We start from the raw sequence: 22,385 nt of genomic DNA, 5'->3' as shown, positions 1-22,385 counted from the left end.
TAAAAGTGGCTTGACCTGGGGAATGCGGCAGACTCAGTCCACTGTTTCTGCAGGTCCCCCAAGGTCTGGAATCGGCCCATCTCCACAATCTTTCTCAGGGCGCGGTCACCTCTTCTGGTTGTGCAGCGTTTCCTGCCACATTTTTTTTCTTTCCAGTGAGGTGCCTTGATACAGCACTCTGGGAACAGCCTATTCGCTCAGAAATTTCTTTCTGTGTCTAAGCCTCTTGCTTGAGGGTGTAAATGATGGCCAGCTAAACAGCAGTCAGGTCGGCAGTCTTGCCCATGATTGCGGTTTTGAGTAATGAACCAGGCTGTTGAGTTTTTAAAAGCCTCAGGAATCTTTCGCTGTTTTGAGTTAATTTGTTGATTCAGAAGATTAGGTGAGTAGTTTCTTTAGAGTACCTTTTCATGATATGCTAATTTTTTTAGATTGGGATTTTTGTTTTTTCTGGACTTTTTTGGCAAAATCATCAATATTAAAACAATAAAAGGCTTGAATTACTTCAGTTGTGTGAATGAATCTAAAATATATGAAATTCTAATGTTTATCAGTAAATTACAGAAAATAATTAACTTTATCACAATATGCTAACTTTTTGAGAAGGAACAGTATTCCATGGATCTTATCTGAAATTGAGCCTTGCAAGTCCCACAGCATGGCAAGTGGGCATTTGCGTGTTGTTTTCAGCACCATTTTCTGCGTATGTTCCTGGACCTGTGCCCGTCTCGTCATCCCAAGGCTGTCATATGTACTTTGTGTTCCGGCACCTTATTATTTACAAATTAAGCACTGGTTAAAAGTCGTTATCAGACAACTCTACTTTGACTTTGATTTTCAAAAACTAAATCATTTCCATTTTTTGTTGCGCTTCCACACACCCCAAGTAATAACGTATAAATTAAGTTTTAATTAGCCCCGCTCGCTTTAATACACGGTCAACATTGGGAATCAATTTTTGATGAAAGTCCCACAGTCGCTTGTCCACGTGGAGCTGCTCCAACGTCAGAGAGCCCTGGAGGGGAGTACGGACGTGAATGATCCGGCACACTTCCCGTGGGACTTTGTAACTAAGTCCTGACTTCTGCAGCACTTCGTGCACGGATGTGTACTCTATCAACCTGGCGAAGGGAGAAACAAAGACAGCTGTCAATCGAGCAGAACGCCCTTGGTGTTCGTGCAGCGGTTTGGCCGGAAACCATTGAGTCAGAAAGTGAGAAACACAACATTTCCGTTTCCCCCGCAACGTTACTTCAGACGGATACAAGCAGTTCGGCGCAGCAGTTTTATTAGCGTGTAGTTTTGAGATCACATCCTCATTCAGCTGTCAACTTGAAACTGCAAAAAGATGATGTCCTGTGTATTTCCAATACGATTCAATGCTTTTTTTTTTATTATTATTATTTATGGGAGCTTTGTAAGGCAAAGCCCATCTAATAAAATTCCCCAACTTTATTGTTATTTACTAGAATCTGCAAATTCTAGAGAAATGATGATGGGGCTTTGCTGTGGTAGATAAAGATCTAAGACCCACCCAGTTGATTTGGGGACACTTCCTGTTAGTATCGAGTCACTTCCTATTGTTTTGGGGACATTTAAGGTACATGTCCTGTTGTCAGGTCACTTCCGGTTGATTTGGGGACATTTTTGGGACAAGTCCTGTTGAATTTGGGGTCACTTCCCGTCGATTTGGGGACATTTCAGGTACACGTCCTGTTGTCAGGTCACTTCTTTTTGATTTGGGGACATTTCGGGGACAAGTCCTGTTGATATCAGGTCGCTTCCTGTTGATTTGAGGACATTTTACGGACAGGTCCTGTTGATATCAGGTCACTTACGGTTGAGTTGGGGACACTTCAGGGACACCTCCTGTTGATATTGGGTCACTTCCTGCTGATTTTGGGGACATTTCGGGGACAAGTCCTGTTTATATCAGGTCACTTCCTGTCGATTTGGGGACATTTGGGGGACACTTCCAGTTGATTGATTTGGTGACATTTAGGGGACACTTAAAGTTGATTGATTTGGGGACATTTAAGGGACACTTCCTGTTGATAAAAGGTCACTTCGTGTTGATTTTGGGGACATTTCAAGGACAAGTCCTGTTGATATCAAGTCACTTTCTGTTGATTTTGGGACATTTCAGGGACACGTCCTGTTTTATCAGGTCACTTCCTGTTGATTTGGGGACAATTCGGGGACAAGTCCTGTTAATATTGGGTCACTTCCTGTTGATTTTGGGACATTTGGGGGACACTTCCTGTTGATATCAGGTCACTTCCTGTTGATTTGAGGACATTTTATGGACAGGTCCTGTTAATATAAGGTCACTTCCGCTTGATTTGGGGACACTTCAGGGACAAGTCCTGTTTATATCAAGTCACTTCCTGTCGATTTGGGGACATTAAGGGGACACTTCCAGTTGATTGATTTGGGGACATTTAGGGGACACTTCATGTTGATATCGGGTCTCTGTGTTGATTTGTGGGACATTTCAGGGTCCTATTCAAGTCCTATTTGTATTGAGTCTCTTCCTGTTGATTTGAGGACTTTTTGGGGACACTTCCTGTTTATCGGATCACTTCCTGTTGATTTAAAGACAATTCATTGGCACGTCCTGTTATCAGGTCACTTCCTGTTGATTTGGGGACTTTTCGGGGACACTTAGTGTTGATATCAGGTCACCTGTTGATTTGGGGACATTTCAGGGACAATTCCTATTTGTATTGAGTCTCTTCCTGTTGATTTGAGGACTTTTCAGGGACACTTCCTGTTTATCGGATCACTTCCTGTTGATTTGAGGACAATTCATTGGCATGTCCTGTTATCAGGTCACCTCCTGTTGATTTGGGGACATTTCAGGGACATGTCTGGTATCAGGTCACTTCCTGTTGATTTGGGGACATTTCAGGGACTCGTCCTGTTGATTGGGGACATTTGGGGGACAGGTCCTGTTGATATCAGGTCACCTCTTGTTGATTTGGGAACGTTTTGGGGACACGACCTGTTGATATCAGTTCACTTCCTTTTGACTTGGGGACATTTTGGGGACACGTCCCGTTAATAGGTAACTTCCTGTTGAGTTGGGGACATTTCGGGGACACGTCCTGTTGATACCAGGTCACTTCCTGTTGATTTGATGACATTTTCGGGACACGTCCTGTTATCAGGTCACTTCCTGTTGATTTGGGGACATTTAGGGGACATGTCCCACTAATGAGGTCACTTCCTTTTGAATTGGAGACATTTCGAGGACAAGTCCTGTTGATATCAGGTCACATCCTGTTGATTTGGGGGACACGTCCTGTTGATTGGGGACATTTCAGGCACACTTGCCGTTGATATCAGGTCACCTTTTATTGATATGGGGAATTTCGGGGACACTTCCTGTTGATATCAGGTTACTTCCTGTTGATTTGGGGACATTTAGAGGACATGTCCTGTTATCGGAACACTTTCTGTTGATTTGGAGACCCACTAGGCCCAGGGCAGGACAGGAGCCCCACCTGGTGGGGGCAATATCCCGTCAGCACTCAGCCGGTGTCCCGCCCCAGTGCCCAAGGAGGATATCCGGGTTGGAAAAGGAGGGGAAGGCAGAAGCAGGGGAGCGCTGAGAAGCCGCTGTGGGGCGGCACGGGACCGAAGCCCTGACCTCCCACCCCCACGACTGGCAGCCCTGGCGCCATAGAGAAAAGTGTGGGCCCAGCCTACTGCCCTATTACTGTGGCAGCCATTACCCAGCACCCTGATGGGATTGTGTGGGGAGGGCAATACAGTGTATGCATTAAACTAGGAGAGCCCGGCCCTCACCAAAGCCCCTCTGCGGAATATAATGTCTGGGGGTGGGGTCCAGGGGTTAGCGTTAGCAATAATATCGGTAAGGGATTTTGGAGTTGGACAACATCGGTTCAAACGTCATTATCAGACAACTCAAATCTGTATGAAAGGAAAATGGCCTAAAATGAGGTATACCTTGGCCGAATGATCATCTTGTACGGGTGATAAACAGCAGTGCTTGGCTCTTCCCTGTAGAAATGCTGCAGGATATTAATTCCCGGAACGCCTTCCCACTGAGGTAGTCGAAACTTCCCGCTGGGATCCGCCCGCGTCTTGGGGAATATATGGTTTTCGATGCGGAACTCGCTGGTCTGGCGGACGAAAGAGTACGATTTAGTACGTCCACGTTAAGCCGGCGCGACCGCGCAAAAGACTGTACGTAGGGATGCTGCTGCCGGAGCTCGCTCATCAGGGAGGGAAGGTCGTCGTGCCGGTACGGCATGATGATCTCATCCAGGTCGTTGAGTAGGACGTAGCGCGAGCGCTCCATGGACCTGTAGATGCACTCGTTCAGCGTGGTCAGCTGACCAAAGTAGTGCAGGTCGCCGCCGCTTTCGGAGAAGAGCCAGCCACTAGAGGGTGTCAGATGCCTGTCGATGGGCCAAGGGATGATCTCTAGGAAGCCTTCCTGGCTGTAGGTGCGCAATAGACGCTCAAGCTCTGGGCCGCTGCTGGTGTTGTAGATCACCACCTTGTCCACGCCAAGCAACCTGAGGATGTACGCAACAATTTGATGCAGCATCAAATCTGCGCTGTGCTAGCTCAGAAGGCTTTGGACCAAGTTTAAAGCAGTGTTGTTTTTGGTAGCCAGTTTAATTTTCATCTCAGACTTTTGGACAAAAATACTTATTTGTCTTAGTCATATTTTGGTCATTTCAAAATGTGTTAGTGTTCATCTAGTATTCGATGACGAAAACGGAGAGTATTTTCCTCTAGTCTTTGTCGACACTTACTTAAAATAGTTTTGTCTTTGAAATTCAAGGAGTCAAAAAAATAAAGGTTTCAAACAACTTTGAGGAGCACATTAAACTACATTATTTTCAATGAATGATACCAATCTTGATGCCACAAAGTAAAAAAAAAATGCTAGATTTTTAAGACTATGCTCGCCACGCTAAACACTAAGGCTAACGTAAATGCGACGAGTTACATTTAGTGTGTGATGATCACTCAGCCCAGACCATGAAAGGCGAAAGCAACATTGCATATTCTGTCTTGCCAAGATAAAGAGCAAATCTTACCATGTGTTTCAAAACAAGCAAGCCTGGAGGGCAGCATGTCACATGAGTGACACAACCAAACAGGGCTGCGATGCAGGCTAACTACACATATAATAAGAAAATGTCACACATTGTGGATATATGACGAAAGGGTGTGTGTATAATGTGTAAATATTGATACGGGTCATACACACGCGCTCTGTCACTTGCTCTCACTCTCCATTAATATTCAACTAGTTGTCATAGAAATAGTAGCTATCCTTAGGTCACTGGTTGAAATCCGGCTCGAAGGACCATTTAAATATCAAGTACAAATCCTTAATAGGACATTTATAAACATAACACAAAATAAGGAGAGAAGGCACTCAACTTTTTTAGAAACTTGCAAGGAGAACGAGAACTATACAATACAATACTAGACTACATAATACAGTTTCCACAATTGTTCTAAACCAGGGGTGGGCAAACCGGTCCTCGAGGGCCGCAGTGGGTCCTGGTCTTTGTTCCAACTGACCCAGCACAGATAGTTTCACCAATGCAGTTTCAGCAGAAATGCGAAGCACCTGACTGCAATCGACTGATTGCACTTGTAAAACAGCAGATTGGTGAAACGGTGTCCTCTTAATGGGTTGCAACAAAAACCCGCACCCACTGCGGCCCTTTGTGGAATAGTTTGCCCACCCCTGTTCTAAACCTAACCTTCCCGTTTTTTTGTTTTGTTTTTTTAATAGAGATGGCCCTCGCAACAGATGGGTGTCTTACCCTGATAACGAATTGAGGAAGCAAGCTGGCAAGACCCCGAAATAGATCGCCAATTAGCAGCATATTTATGCAAATCATTTATCAAACATCTCCAGCTTCTTTTACTTCTTCTTTCTACTTCTGCATACAGGATGAAACTAAGTTGAATTAATGATGCTTTAGCTCACAATAATCAACAAGCAAAGCGTACATGAAATCGGTAATTAACTTTAGCAAATTTATAATGAACCAAATAATTCTCAACAGTAGTAGTGGTATGTGTTTTACATAAAATCAATTTAACCATACACCGCTGGACAAAAGTATTGGCACCCCTGCAATTCTGTCAGATAATGCTCAATTTCTCCCATAAAATGATTGCAATTACAAATGCTTAGGTAGTAATATCTTCATTTATTTTGCTTGCATTGAAAAAACACAAAAGAGAATTGGGGGGGGGAAAATCAAATCATTATCATTTTACACAAAACTCCAAAAAAAGGCCGTACAAAAGTATGAGCACCCTTTAAAAAAATTAATATGTTGCTTCTCGAATTTGCGTAATGGACAGCACCTGTTACTTACCTGTGGCACATAACAGGTGGTGGCAATCACTAAATCACACTTGCAGCCGGTTAAAATGGATTCAATTTGACTCAACCTCTGTCCTGTGTTATTGTGTGTAGCACATTGAGCATGGAGAAAAGAAAGAAGACCAAACAACTGTCTGAGGACTTGAAAGGCAAAATTGTGAGGAAGCATGGACAATCTCAAGGCTACAAGTCCATCTCCCAAGACCTGAATGTTCCTGTGTCTTCCGTGCACAGTGTCATCAGTAAGCGTAAACCCCATGGCACTGGGGCTAACCTCCCTAGATTCGGACGGAAAAGAATAACTGACGAGAGATTTCAACGCAAGATTGTGTGGATGGTGGATAAAAAACGTCGACAAACATCCAAACAAGTTCAAGCTGTCCCGCTGTCCGAGGGCACAACAGTGTGAAGCCGTACTATCTGTCGGTGTCTAAATGAAAATGGACTCTATGGTAGGATACCCAGGAAGACCCCAATTCTGACCCAGAGACATAAAAAGCCAGGCTGGAGTTTGACAAAACTTACCTGAGAAAGCCAAAAACATTCTCTGGTCAGATGAGACAAAAGTAGAGCTTTTTGGGAAAAGGCATCAAAATTTAGTTTACAGGAGAAAAAAACGAGGCCTTCAAAGAAAAGAACACGGTCCCCACAGTCAAACATGGCGGAGGTTCCCTGAAGTTTTGGGGTTGCTTTTCTGCCTCTGGCACTGGACTGCTTGACCATGTGCATGGCATTATGAAGTCTGAAGACTACCAACAAATTTTGCAGCACAATGTAGGGCCCAGTGTGAGAAAGCTGGGTCTCCCTCAGAGGTCTTCCAACAGGACAATGATCCAAAACACACTTCAAAAAGCACTAGAAAATGGTTTGAGAGAAAGCACTGGAGACTTCTAAAGTGAGTCCAGACTTGAATCCCATAGAACACCTGTGGAGAGATCTGAAAATGGCAGTTTGGAGAAGGTACCCTTCAAATCTCAGAGACCTGAAGCAATTGGCCAAAGAAGAATGGTCTAAAATTCCATCAGAGCATTTTAAGAAACTCATTGATGGATACCGGAAGCGGTTGTTTGCTTGCCTGCCACCGCCAGACTACTCTCTCTGTATTTTTCAAACACTGTGAGAATAGTCTGGGACCCAACCCATTAACGGCCTCTCGAGCAAGAACAAATTTAACCATCCAACAGATTAGTTTATTTGCGTGACGTGTTCTTAACGAGCCACGTCACTCTTCCGCGTCGGACGTTGTCTCCACAACAACACAGATGGCAAACAGGAGAGCCGAGAATATGTTCCAATACATGGTAAAATCAGTTTTAAATTACCAAAAACACATCGACACAAGTCATTGACAAAATCTGTCTCGCGTCAGCCATGTTTAATGAGCTTTTCCGATCGCGCCGCGCTACTTTCTTGCCGCCAGGGCCCTGCTTGTCGCTTTACCAACGTCACGTTTGCTCGTTCATGATTGGTCCACTCCGCTGTCTGTTTGCTGTGGCTTGCTCTGCCCTGGGAATTTGATCTGCTGGACGTTCACCAGACTCAATCTCTGGAACAGCGGTGAGTCTGGTGTACCAGGCAAGTTGTTCGCAGTTATTTTGTCTGAAGGTTATGCAGCCAAGTTTTAGGCTGAGGGTGCCAATACTTTTGTCAGGCCCATTTTTGAAGTTTTATGTAAAATGATAATGATTTAATTTTTTTTTTTCATTCTCTTTTGTGTTTTTTAATTGCAAGCAAAATAAATGAAGATATTACTTCCAAAGCATTTGTGTTGAGGTAATTATCGAGGTTTGATTGATTAAATATTTGCTTGATTGATTGATTGAATATTTGCTTATGCTCATATATACCATCAATAATACATATTGCCATATTTTTCTTATTCATATAACCAGTAAATGAATATTGCTTGCTATATTAGGTAGTAGTATAATGCTTAAGTGTTACAAAGAGTAAAAGAGGGTCGGGATGACAACTGCCTTGTTTCATGGCCGCATCATTGCGTAACTAGACCTTCCGAGACATCTTCAGCACCTGGCGTCTGGACTTTGTCTAGACCTTCGAGGACAATTTTCCATCCGAGGACATCTTCCATGGCCGCAGCGTCTGAGTCATTTTGACCATTGTTTACATGAGCTTTTGCTTACATACGTGTACTCACTTAGTTCCACCTACATGCACACAGCTATCCAATCAAAAGCACATGGGTATCTCCAGCTTGCCTCTCCCTCCCTCAGGGCGGCATCCATTTTGTATTAGGACAAACCCCTAAATAAAAATACCAAGGAGGATTTTTCTTGAGATCAATTTTGGTGACTGTCACTAGTCACTCTTTTGCTCTCCTTGGCCAAGAAAACTGAGTGTCTTCTCTCCTTATTTTTGGGTAATTTTACAATATCTACCTAAGGATCTATTTTTGAACTTGACAATTTGTAATTGCAATCATTTTCTGGGAGAAATTGACCATTATATGACAGAATTGCAGGGGTGCCAATACTTTTGGCCAGAAGTGTACCATCAAATTCTCATACTGGCACATGCCTAATCTTGAGCATTCATTTATTCAAACGAGACGAAAAGTGCTCGAGGATTCGTCAACGAAAACTACACGAACATATGACTAAGGGTAATACGTAAGTAAATGCGTCCAAGAGGGCTACCAAAATCAACAGTTTTAAATAGTTGGGATCAAGATAAGGCCCAAGGGACCCCAAAAGAGAAACACTGACCTGTACATCTCCAGGGTCTGTGCCGCCTGCAGAACATTGTTAAGCTTTCCAAACAGGACGGAGATGCACACTGTCAAGTTGAACGGCAGGCGTCCCTCTTCCAGTCCCGCCTCCTTTTGGTTTCTCACGGGCAGCCACATCAGGTTTCTCCCACTGCGCTGGAAAGGAACCAAGGCCACGTGCGACCCTTCGCAGCCAGCCGGTATCTGACACAGGACGTCGGTGGTGACATAGGGGAAGCCGAAGTTGTCGGAATGCGGTCGAACTTTCGCCGGAGTCTTTTTGGAGAGTGAACCCTGGCAGCAGAAAACGCAAAGCAGCTTCTCCTCCGAATCTCTCTTGAAGATGGCGATGATGCGCACGTCGCTGCCTGGAAACCTGCGGTCCATGTAAGCCGACACGAGCAGGTGCTTGGTACCGTCTAGACGGGTGATCGTTTCCTTGTTTACATATCCGGGACACATGCTATTAGTCCATGTGGAAAAGGTCAGATGTCTCCCGTCAGTCCACCTCACGCTAGCCCAGAAGATGTAAACAATGGCCAAAGAGGCCAAAGCAGAGAGGCACAATTTCCTTTTGTAGGATTTGCCATTTTGCATCCAACTGGGTAATGGACTCATCCTAAAGAGAAGCACCAATGGGAAACACTTAGACCTGTTCTTCCAGAAGTAGACATTTGGGCCAATTATTACCAGTGTAGGGAATACCATAGACTTAATTGATACACTACAAACCTCCCTTATATTATTTAAAAAGATTATCAGGTATTATAAACTACAGATAGACCGATATTTGGAAATCTGACGTCCATCGGTATTGGCTTTTTTTTTTTTTTTTTTTTTTTTCAAATCCGACGGGCCAATATGAAAAAGTCAAATTAAAACCAGGGATATGGACTAGGCATGTGCCGGTTACCGGTTTCAAGGTATACGGTGCTATGAAAACGTCACGATTTCAAGACCACTAAAATTTTCCATCATACCGTAGTTACGGTATTAGCTATTCTTGAGGTCCCAAAAATGTAGCAAAAAATCTGTGGCCTGGAACGGCAGTGCTCACCCATCCCCTTCTAGTTGTTGCTCTGTCAGTGACACTACACCTTAGCTTTTCCCCCCCCCTTCAAAAAAGACAAAGTCGCTAGTATGGGAGTACTTCAGCTACTGAGGAGGCACAGACGGCCTCGGCTTAGAGGAGGAAGGACAGCTGACGTGCAGGCAACACCTCCAACATGATTTCACATTTACATGATCATCATCCGTCACTTTACACAAAATTTAAGGTAAGTAAATGCTGTCATGAACGTTTTCCCACCAGCTACGAGAGTTCACTCTAGCTGGTTTAATGTGTCTAACGATGGTAAAACAAATACTATAATGTAAGCTTGGTAACGAGGCAGATAACGTGGCTAGTTAGCATGCCAAGACGGATACTTTTGTAAAGTCCTCCGCCATTGTAAACATCTGCCAATTTGCAAAGATGTTGTGAAAAATAAACAAATCGTTTTTTTGTTTTTGTTTTTTTTCTAACCCATATATCTCAAAATAACACATATCAGAGCTATAATTGCGGTATTTTTGCTTAAGGTTATTAAATCTCATACCGTTTTTCAGAGGATCGGAATCAGGTGAAAAGAATTGGGTTTTTAATTTTTCAAAAAATATTTTTCTGCTTTGTGCTCATACAACCTCACTCTCCCTCCTGCTGCTTTTCTTGGTCAGCAGTGCACTGCGAGCTTTGCTTATCAAAGTTAACGATGAGTGACAGGTGTTGAAGCTTTGATCTTGCCGGATAAGCTTGGGATCGCTACCTTCAAAGATGCCGAATGTGTCAATCATTGTTTAGCTTGCTAAACACTAGTGTGCTGTGTGCTCAGCTGTAGCTCAAAAAGTCAAAATAGAGTGTGACCAAATATCGAAATGATATATTGTGCCATTTTTCAGAGGATTGGAATCAGGTGAAAAGAATCTGGGTTTTTAATTCTTAAAAATGGTTTTCTATTTTGTGCTCGTACAGCCCCACTCTCCCTCCTACTGCTTTTCTTGGTCAGCAGTGCCTTGCGAGCTTTGCTTATTAAAGTTAACGATGATTGACAAGCGTTGAAGCTTTGATCTTGCCGGAGAAGCTTGGTATCGCTACCTTCAGAGACGCCGAATGTGTCAATCATTGTTAAGCTTGTTAAACACTAGTGTGCTGTGTGCTCGGCTGTAGCTCAAAAAGTCAAAGTAGGGTGTGACAAAATATCGAAATGATATATTGTGTTATTTTGTCTACCAAAAAGCCATAGATGTGCTCCCACCAAAAAGGTGTCACTGTTTAAAAACGAAAGAAACCAACAGGTCGCTACCAAAATCCTCCATTAGAATAGACACTATTCTTCCATTAGAATAGCGTCTACGTTAGCTCACTGGCTGCCATTGACGGCGCTAAACATCTAATTCATTTTGACTGGATTGGACATTCAGTGACGTCATTGGCACTGAAACCTGAACATTCACTGCCAGTCTTTTGTGGGCATTTACAGGTCACTTCCTGTTCATTTTAGGGGATTTACAGGTCACTTTCTGTTGATTTTGAGTCACTTCCTATTTATTTGGGGACATTCTTTTCAGTAAGCCAAAAACCAAGAAGTGGCCTGTATCTGCCCCAAAATAAACTGGAAGTGACCCAGACTGCACCTCATCGAAAAGGGAAGTGACAGAAAATCAACAGGAGGAGCTGACAACCTCCTAGTTTAAACAGATAGGACGTCTACTCGTGATAAACTCATTCCAATTCACAACAAAAGGATGAAAAGAGCTGTCAAGGTGCACAGGCGAGGGGGGACTCCAACCGAAAGACTGGGAAACAAACCAACTTACTATGCAAAATAGGGGGGGTCAGGAACACAGGTAACAATGATGCCGAGATAGATGCAACATGAACTGATAGCACATGTGGATCAGTCGTGGGGGTAACGAGACAATGAGACACAGGTGGGCGACAGAGAGGGATCCGATTGGTGGATCAGGCTACAACAGGTGGCAATCACAAGGACAAGACACACAAGGGCAAGAATCCCCAACCACAGCGCCCTGGACCGGTACCAGTCCCTGGCGCATTTGCTACCGGGCCGCAGAGAAATAATAAATCATTTCTTAACGACCGCAATCTGGCCTGTGCCTCTTGACACATCAATATGTCCTACTCCATCATTTTGACTTGTTTGATACTCAAATCCTTTAACTATTTTAATGAAAAGAATGCAAAAGTGGCCACATTCAAGAGTAGCTCATAGTATGAGACCTGAGAGTATGGCAAGCTAGGCGCTAATGCTAATGCATGGCTCCATTGCTGACATCCTCCCTGCCGCTCTCACTCTTTCCTGACGTACAGGGGTATGATAAAGTATCTGAAACTTTTGGAATTTCTCACATTTCTGCATAAAATCACCATCAAATGTGATCTGATGTGAAAATCACACATATCAAAAAACAGGGTCTGCTTTAACTAAAACCCCCAAAACATTTATAGGTTTTCATATTTTAATTAGGATAGCATGCAAACGATGACAGAAGGGGAAAAATAAGGAAGTGAACTCTCTGCCTAAGGAGACATAAAGAGCAATTAAAACAAATTTTTACCAAACATTTTAAGTCAGATGTGTGCCCAATCACCGATAAGTGGTTTAAAGCCGCTTTGCCCACTATAAAACACACACCTGGAAAGAATTGTCTTGATTTGAAGCATTGTCTGATGTGCATCATGGCTCGGGCAGGACAACTGTCTGAAGACCTGCGATCAGGGATTGTTCTTTTTTATAAGGCTGGGAAAGGATACAAAACCATCTCTAAAAGTCTGGATGTTCATCAATCAACAGTCAGAGAAGTTGTCTACAAATGTAGAGAGTGGCACTGCTGCATTTCTACCAAGGAGTGGCCATCCACAGAAGATGATGCCAACAGTTCAGCGCAGAATACTCAGAGAGGTAAAAAAAGAACCCTTGAGTGTCTTCTAAAGACTGACAGAAATCACTGGCAAAGTCCAATATCTATGCTCACATATCAACTATATGTAAAACTATGCCTAAGAATGGTGTCAATGGGAGGACTCCACGGAGGAAGCCACTGCTGTCAAAAACATTGTTGCTTGTTTAATGTTTACAAAATGGCACTTGGACACTCCACAGACGTTTTGGCAAAATATTTTGTGGACTGATGAAACTGGACTTGAATTGTTTGGGAGTAACACACAACGTCATGTGTGGAGGAACAACGGAACAGCTCGCCAACATCAACATCTCCTCCCCACCGTGAAGCATGGTGGAGGGAGCATCACGATTTGGGGCTATTTGGCTGCCTCAGGGCCTGGACAACTTACAATTATTAATGGAAGAATGAATTGAAAATTTTTGCTGGAAAACCTGAGGCCATCTGTCAGACAGTTGAAGCTAACAGGAGGATGGATGCTGCATCAAGACAAAAATCTAAAACACAAGTAAATCAACTTCAAGATGGTTTCAGAAGAACAAAATACATGTTCTGGAGTGGCCAAGTCAAAGTCCAGACTTGAACCCTATTGAGATGCTGTGGCATGATCTAAAGACCGCGATTCATGCCAGACATCCCAAGAATCTGACTGAACGACAGCAGTTTTGTAGAGAAGAATGGGCCAAGATTAGTCCAGATCGATGTGCCAAACTGATCTGCAGCTACTGCAAGCGTCTGGTTGAAGTGATTGCTGGCAAAGGGGGGGCCACAAAATATTAAATGTGATAGTTCACTTACTTATTTTCCCCCCTTCTGTCATTGTTTGCTTACTATCCACATTAAAATATGAAAACCTATGTTTGCATGGTTTCAGTTAAAGCAGACACTGTTTTTTCATCTGTGTGATTTTAACAAAGATCAAATCATATTTGACGGCGATTTTTTTTGATGGGGATTTTATGCAGAAATGTGAGAAATTCCTCAAGGTTCAGTTTCATACCACTGTATTTCCTGCATGAATTTCGATTCGGGAGACTTGAGAGTTCAGACCGCAGCCACATTCTGGACAAATTTGACCTATATCGGAGATAAAACCACATATGAAATTGGCCTAGATCGGATTTAAAATGGTCCAGTTCTTTGTGAGTTGTCCCGTTCAGACCGTCAAGTTAATACCTCTCTCGAGTCGGGAAAACACAAAATCGGTACCGATTTATAGGTTAAAAAGCCGCAGTATGAACCTAGGCTTAGTATAAAATGAGGCTGCTTTTGTTTCAAATTTTGTTCGAGCTCCACTATCAGCCGAGGCGTGGGCTTATCAAGGCTGCAGCAATAAGAGCGTTTTGCAGAAATACAAATGTAAACAGTGGATGGGCATGGGGGGAAGTAAAAGGTACGGTAGGACTTTTTCAACAAATCCTGTGAGAAAATGCACAGAAACTACTCCAATCTGTGGAGAATGACTCAACCCATATTAAAAGCAGGTTTTTTTGTGCTCCTCCCATCTCAAACTATCTGTAATACTGCCAACTTCCCCACAGTACCGCAATAACGGTCATGTGGGTAGCTTAATACTGTGACCATGTCAATCTGTGAAATTGAGAAATCTTTTTGTGTATGTACTGTACATAGTATATTATATACATATAAAGTATATACATTGCTGGCCAAAAGTATTGGCGTCTCTGCAATTCTGTCAGATAATGCTCAATTTCTGCTAGAAAATGATTGCAAATACAAATGTTTTGGTAGTAATATCTTTATCATTTATCATCTTCATCATCTTTATCATTCATTTTGCTTGCAATGAAAAAACACAAAAGAGAACAGGGAAAAACATTAAATCATTATAATTTTACACAGAACTCCAAAAAAAGGGCCGGACAAAAGTATTGGCACCCATTGAAAAATCATGTGATGCTTCTCAAATTTGTGTAATGAACAGCACCTGTTACTTACCTGTGGCACATAACGGGTAGTGGCAATAACTAAATCACACTTGCAGCCAGTTAAAATGGATTAATGTTGACTCAACCTCTGTCCTTGTGTGTGCCACATTGAGCATGGAGAAACAAAAGAAGACCAAAGAACTGTCTCAGGACTTGAGAAGAAAAATTGTGAGGAAGCATGGGCAATCTAAAGGCTACAAGTCCATCTCCAAAGACCCGAATTTTCCTGTGTGTACCGTGCGCAGTGTCATCCATAAGTGTAAAGTCCACAGCATTGTGGCTGACCTCCCTAGATGTGGTAGCAAAAGAAAAATTGACAAGAAATATTGTGCAGATGGTGCACAAAGAACCTCGATTAACATCCAAACAAGTTCAAGCTGTCCCGCAGTCCGAGGGTACAACAGTGTCAACCCATACTCAGGGCCGGCCCAGGCCATTTGGGGGCCCTAAGCAAAATAATGCAAAGGGGCCCATATTTTTGGCCCGCCATTTTGTCTGAGTGTACTGTGAAACCCATATATGCAATCCAACCCATACATCCATATTTTGTATATTAATCAGATTTTGTTGCACTGCATACTTCAAACTTCTCATCCCAAATGATTGTCAGTACTTACAGTAGATAGCGCCAAACATTTTTCTAAAAGAGGAAAGAAATAAGGAAATACTTTTATTTTTTCTTAGGCTTGTAATCAAGTATCAAAACTCACAAAAGTCAAATAAAGCAAACTGTAGTAAACAAAGTTGAATATAAATTAAACAATTGCCAAATTGGGGGCCCCCTAGTGGTCAGGGGCCCTAAGCAGCTGTATAGTCTGCGTATAGGCTGGGCCGGCCCTGCCCATACTATCTGTCGGCGTCTGAATGAAAAGGGAGTCTACCCAGGAAGACCCCACTCCTGACCCGGACACATAAAAAAGCCAGACTGGGGTTTGCCAAAACCTAGCCAAAAACGTTTTGCAAGAATGTTCTCTGGTCAGATGGGACAAAACTAGAGCTTTTTAGGAAAAGGCATCAACATAGCGTTAACAGGGAAAAAAACGAGGCCTTCAAAGGAAAGAACATCGTCCCCACAGTCAAACATAGCGGAGGTTCCCTGATGTTTTGGGGTTGCTTTGCTGCCTCTGGCACTCGACTGCTTGACTGAGTGCATGACATTATGAAGTTTAAAGACTGCCAAGATATTTTGTAGCATCATGTAAGGCCCAGTGTGAGAAGCCGGGTCTCCCTCAGAGGTCATGTTTCTTCCAGCAGGACAGTGAACCAAAACAAACTTTAAAAATCACTAGAAAATGGTTTGAGAGAAAGCACTGGAGACTTGCCAGCAATGAGTCCTGACCTGAATCCCATAGAATACCTGTGGAGAGATCTGAAAATGGCACCCTTCAAATGAGCAGTTGGCCAAAGAAGAATGGTCTAAAATTCCAGCATAGCATTGTAAGAAACTCATTGATGGATACCGGAAGCGGTTTTTCGCAGTTATTTTGTCTAAAGGTTGTGCTACCAAGTATTAGGCTGAGGGTGCCAATACTTTGTTTCTGCCCAGTTTTGTGTAAAATGATAATGATTTTAAGAAGAAAAAAAAATCATTCTCTTTTGTGTTTTTTTCATTGCAGGCAAAATAAATGAAGACATTACTACCAAAGCATTTGTAATTGCAATCGTTTCCTGGTAGAAATGAAGCATTATCGGACAGGATTGCAGGGGTGCCAATACTTTTGGCCAGCACTGTACATACAATCAGTATTAAAGTATAGGTGACAATGCATGTAAATTACTTCTCTTTTGAAATATAGAGGAACTCAACTCACGCCCGTTTTTGCCATCTGCTTTTATCTAACTTTCCAAAACTTACCGGGTGCCAGGGAAGCGGCGATTCGTCAAGAAGGCTGTTCTTCTCTCGTCGTCATCACACTGAGCGTGTGCAATGCTTCCTCTCCATCGCCCAATGGGATGTGGCACACACAGCAAACCTACGCGTTACTCAAATGCGATCGGGACGAGACGAGGGGGGGAGGTACCCGAGAGCCTTTCCTTATCATTCCTTTCCATTCATGTCACAGTACTTCTACAGAAGTCTAAAAAACATGTTAAGACAAAAACAATCAACTGTTAAGATGTAATGAAGGGTTGACTCAAATGACAACCGCGCCCTGTGTTGCACTCGTTCCTCTTGCAAGTGTTGTTTAAGCTTACATGGAGATCATTAACAAAACTGGAATGGCTCATCTGGATCAGCCAAGCAGGAAGTTGCGACTTACAAAAATCTTTCATTTTTTTAAAAGAGCAAACCTGACTGTTGTGCAACATCCTCTAGTCTAACCCACCACCATAACAAAAAAAGGAAAATGGTTGTGTCATAAAGGTACGGAAGAGGACTGTGGGGGGGGGAGGTTGGAGGGATTCGCACTTTTAAAGTGACACAAGTATAGCTCTTACTTGTGCTGGGTTGTTGTGGCCAAGGTTTGTTAACACTGGAACTACCGTTATTTTTTTTTGCGGGGGGGGGCTATAAAGAAATACCAGAAGGGCGACGAATGATCCCGATAACAAACTGACTACTGGGCTATGTCAAACAATAGATCAGTCAAACAAGCAGGTCGCCCCCCTCCTACATACTCCTCTGCAGTCACTGCCTAGGTGTGAAGAGGGGGTTTCACTCTGGATAGCTGCAATTGGCATCTTGAATATTTGCAAATCCAGGGCTTCCTTGGCTTTGTCAAACAATCGGCCACTCCTTGGTGGGCCTTGCAAAAGAATTGGCTCACCCTCATGTGGGTGCAAACAGGGCGCAGAAGGAAACATTGCTTTGGCAACAACCTAAAAGACCTACAGTGCTGGCCAAAAGTATTGGCGCCCCTGCAATTCTGTCAAATAATGCTCAATTTCTCCCAGAAACTGATTGCAATTACAAATGCTTTGGGAGTAATTGTTACGCCCCAGTCTTGGGGAATCAGGACGTAACATGGGGTGTGCTTCTCCCTTGAAAACAGAAAATCAAGAGCAGTGTCTTTATTTGGCTCAGAGGAAGACAGTCGCCAAAATAACAAACAAAACAATCTAAGAACTAGGGTTGGGAATCTCTGGCATGAAGCCGATTCGATATGTATCTAGATACACAGGTTACGATTTGATTAAAAAACGATACATTTTTAAGGCCGAGCGATTCGATACAGTTTAAGAACGATACAGAGTGAAAGCGATACGATAGTAAACATTTGTTGTGTGTGTTCGTACAGTATTTTAAACATATAAAAAAGACCACATTTCTAGTAGCAAAATTAAACAACAAAATTTCATACCAATGGTATGTTTTATTTTTTTTATGAAAAAAAAGGCTTACTATATGACCGTCATTTTGTTGGATGGGATTGATAATAAAATAAAACTCTAGTGACAGACAACAATAAAGTGCAGTAATTCAATTACTGTATTTCCTGGTGTTTTGAACAAAAGAGGTAAGTTATTTCAGTGCAAACTTTCAACATAAACATCTTACAAACAAAAAATATTAATTATATACAGCAGCTCTAGAAAAAAAGAATTTAACCTGCTGGTGTTATCTTAAAAAAATAATTAATTATGCTTTACCACTGGTATAATTGGGGGAATAAAAACATGGCATTTTAGACGGACAGGTCAATAATCATTACTTTAACCTTATACACAGCAAACTCATTCGCTTATGCCTGTGCTTCCACATTTTTCATTCCTCATCACTGTGGATATCTTTTTTGAAGGGCATATTTTTCTTGAGGAAGATCAACTAATCCACATGTTCATGTTTAAGTACACTGCATTTTGTGGAAACAAAATCTCCAGAGGGTCGCGCTGGCCTTTCCACCATTGAAGTGGGTTATTTTTCTGGGTTAAAAACTCACGATCTCTGTACAGCTCAACACTAGCTCTGTCCCATGCGAACAGATCTGGCTCCCTTCATCACTTCAAAGTCCGACTTTTGTTTTCCTGGGTGCGTTGAAAATCAATCGCTGCTGGTCACTGGTGTCGGGACTCAAACTGTCCATTGTTTTAGCATGTTGCTTGGTTGCCACTACTAGTTTCGTTTTGGGCTGTGAAGAAAACGTACGTTACAGTGGATTTGTTAGCTCTCACGTTGTTATGACACGCCCGTGACGATCGGGTAATGACGGCGACTACTAGCGGTTCTGCCGAAATGAATGGGAAGTTGAGGCAACCACGACGACGGTCACAATCTAAGTGCGCTGTGTGGTGAATGACACAAGCGCAGCATGTGAGGTAAAAGCTAAATTATCATATTAAGCAATGCATTGAACTAAGCATTAGAAGCCGATTCTTGTGCTCGCGATAGCCGAATTCTATCTCTACTATCGGTTGATTGAATATTTAATGGCTAATTACTGTCGAATGGTAACTTTACTATCGATACAGCTGTATCTCTCACCTGTAAAACCGGATATCCGGTCGTATCTGTTTATCGTTCTCAAGCTTACTAAGAACCCCTGCCTTCCCTAACAAAAAGAAAAAAAGGTCAAATTAAAGACATTTCCTTCACCTGACACCTGTCAACGAAAAACAGGAGAAAACTGTGTAAAACAAAAAGGCATCTCCTTCCTACATTACTGCTCAACTATTTACACCACGGGTGCCCAATCCAGGTACGCGAGAGCCCCTATCCAGCTTGTTTTCCGTGTCTCCCTCCTTGAACACACCTGAATCAAATGATCAGCTCATCAGCAAGCTCTGCAGCAGCCTGATAACAATCCTGATTAGTTGATTCAGGTGTGTTAGAGGAGGGAGACATGGAAAACAAGCTGGATAGGGGCTCTCGAGGACCAAGATTGGGCACCCCTGATTTACACTATATACAAAGATTACATGAAACAGGAATCACTGCTGGAACCCGAACACTCGAACTGCCGTTTCTGAATGCTTGAGAGGAGGCAGAGTGCTTGTGGCAAGCTTCTTAAGTAGGCCAGGAAGTCCAAACTTTGGCCAATCGGGAGTGGCTGAATCAGCAACACCTGCACCTAAATCACTCAATCAGCAACCCAACTCACGCACACACACCAGTGGAAAAAAAGCAGTAAAAAGAACAACTGACACACAGGGTCATAACGGTGATATCTTCATTTATTTTGCTTACAATGAAAAAACACATATTAGAATGCACCAAAAAAAAATCATGATCATTTTACACAAAACTCCAAAAAGGGGCCGGACAAAAGTATTGGCACTCTCAGCCTAATACTTGCTAGCACAACCTTTAGACAAAATAACCGCAAACAACCGCTTCCAGTATCCATCAGTGAGTTTTGAAGGAATTTAGTCCTCCCAGCCCAAACCGCACGGGGAGGCCGGCAACAGAACGGAAATGTGCTCCGCCGCTGACGCCCCCGCAGAGCCAGGCGGGAGGAAGCTAAACTCCGCGCATTCCTGTGTTAACCCTTTGCACACTGACTCCATGTTTCAAAAGCTTGAAGAACACTCGCCGAAAACAGGTTGACAATTTATTCGTCGACAATGGTCAAAAACAAGGCAAAAACAGACGACGGAGGGACAATTCTGGATCCAAAACAAGGCTACATGCTTCCGAGCAGAAGAAATCTGTCTTATCTCAGTGTCCAGTCTTTTTGAAGTCTTTGCTGACGCGGGTCTTGTCGAAGGCGTTTCTGGGCGTTGCTTTTGGGCCGCCCCCGCTGTGGCCGGTTTTGGGCGGCTTAGGTTCGTGCGCGGATTGGGACGCCCGCTATCAACTTTGCTGTCCGGGCTGGTTGTGCTTGTTTTAGGACAAAGCGCTTTGTCCTTGGAGTTTGCTGGGAGAGCAGATTTGCCAGAGTTGGTGCGTCACTCCTGTGATAAGACGGCATTGTGTATCTCTTCTATTTCCTCTCATTAAACTATGGTGTTCTATTTATTTTATATTAGTAGCGTAGTCCTACCGTAAATATGAAAATGATACTATTTCCTGATTAATTATATTACGTGTGTTAGAGTAATGCAAACACTTAGACGGTGTCATATGTATGTGTTAGACTATATATGTGTTAGACTAATGCAGACAATTATATGGTGTGTGCGATGACGATATCGTTTCCCCTTCAGTTTCTTACAATGCTCTGCTGGAATTTTAGACCATTCTTCTTTGCCCAATTGCTCCAGGTCTCTGAGATTTTCAGATCTCTCCACAGGTGTTCTATGGGATTCAAGTCTGGAGTCACTTTAAGAGTCTCCAAACCATTTTCTAGTGCTTTTTGAAGTTTGTTTTGGGTTATTGTCCTGCTGGAAGACCCCTGACCTCTGAAAGAGACCCAGCTTTCTCACACCAGGCTCTACATTATGCTGCAGAATTTGTCGGTAGTCTTCAGAGTTCATAATGCCATGCACACGTTCAAGCCTTCCAGTGCCAGAGGAAGCAAAGCAACCCCAAAACATCAGGGAACCTCCACCATGTTTGACTGTATTATTTTCTTTGAAGGCCTCGTTTTTTCCCTGTAAACTCTATGTTGATGCCTTTTCCCAAAGAGCTTTTCTTTTGTCTTATCTGATCAGAGAACATTCTTCCAAAACGTTTTTGGCTATGTTTTGGCAAACTCCAGCCTGGCTTTTTTATGTCTCTGGGTCAGAAGTGGGGTCTTCCTGGGTATCCTACCATAGAGTCCATTTTCATTCAGATGCCGACGGATAATACGGGTTGACACTGTCGTACCCTCGGACTGCAGAACAGCTTGAACTCGTTTGGATGTTAGTCGCGGTTCTTTATCCAACATCCGCACAATCTTTCATTGTAATCTCTCGTCAATTTTTCTTTTGCGTCCGCATCTAGGGAGGTTAGCCACAGTGCCGTGGGCTTTACAGTTATTGACGTCACTGCCCACGGTAGACACAGGAACATTCAGGTCTTTGGAGATGGACATGTAGCCTTGAGATTGCCCATGCTTCCTCACAATTTTGCTTCTCAAGTGCTCAGACAGTTCTTTGGTCTTCTTTGTTTTCGCCATGCTCAATGTGGCACACACAAAGATACAGGACGGAGGTTGAGTCCACTTTAATCCATTTTAACTTGCTGCAAGTGTGATTTAGTTATTGCCACCTCCTGTTATGTGCCACAGGTAAGTAAGAGGTGCTGTTAATTACGAAAAATGGAGTAGCATCACATGAATTTTCAAAGGCTACCAATACTTTTGTCCAGCCCATTTTGGGTGTTTTGTGTAAAATGATAATGATTTGATTTTTTTCCCACTGTTTTTTACGTTTTTTAATTGCAAGCAAAATAAATAAAGATAATACAGCCAAAGCATTTGTAGTTGCAATCATTTTCTGGGAGAAATTGAGCATGATCTGACAAAATTGCAGGGGTGCCAAATACTTTTGG

The 22,385-nt window shown here is 42.9% G+C and overlaps 2 protein-coding genes across 3 annotated transcripts in view; one reads left to right on the top strand and one right to left on the bottom strand.

The window, feature by feature from the left end:
- The window catches only part of LOC130913356 (piggyBac transposable element-derived protein 2-like), a 49,855-nt gene extending 43,796 nt beyond the window's left edge, over positions 1-6,059 (top strand). The window contains exon 6 of the mRNA XM_057831920.1: positions 5,789-6,059. Coding sequence (XP_057687903.1) covers positions 5,789-5,864 — 76 coding nt within the window. The 3' untranslated portion in view covers positions 5,865-6,059. The remainder of the gene's footprint in view (positions 1-5,788) is intronic.
- LOC130913358 (uncharacterized) lies at positions 902-17,269 on the bottom strand. 2 transcript variants are annotated; one of them, XM_057831923.1, is made up of 6 exons: positions 17,228-17,269; positions 16,887-17,109; positions 9,118-9,738; positions 4,217-4,547; positions 3,973-4,148; positions 902-1,121 (listed from the first exon to the last, which is right to left on the bottom strand). In XM_057831923.1, the coding sequence occupies exons 3-6, from the start codon at positions 9,735-9,737 to the stop codon at positions 902-904; spliced, it is 1,347 nt and encodes a 448-aa protein (XP_057687906.1). In that variant the 5' UTR covers position 9,738; positions 16,887-17,109; positions 17,228-17,269. The 2 variants fall into 2 exon arrangements, with proteins under 2 accessions (XP_057687906.1, XP_057687905.1); XM_057831922.1 differs by lacking the exons at positions 16,887-17,109; positions 17,228-17,269 and adding an exon at positions 11,976-12,065.
- Between the last annotated feature and the right edge of the window lie 5,116 nt (positions 17,270-22,385).

Source organism: Corythoichthys intestinalis, chromosome 3 (genome assembly GCF_030265065.1).
Source record: "Corythoichthys intestinalis isolate RoL2023-P3 chromosome 3, ASM3026506v1, whole genome shotgun sequence".
NCBI classification, from domain to species: domain Eukaryota; kingdom Metazoa; phylum Chordata; class Actinopteri; order Syngnathiformes; family Syngnathidae; genus Corythoichthys; species Corythoichthys intestinalis.
Note: the sequence above shows the minus strand (reverse complement) of the source record. Positions and strands in the feature narration are given on the sequence as shown.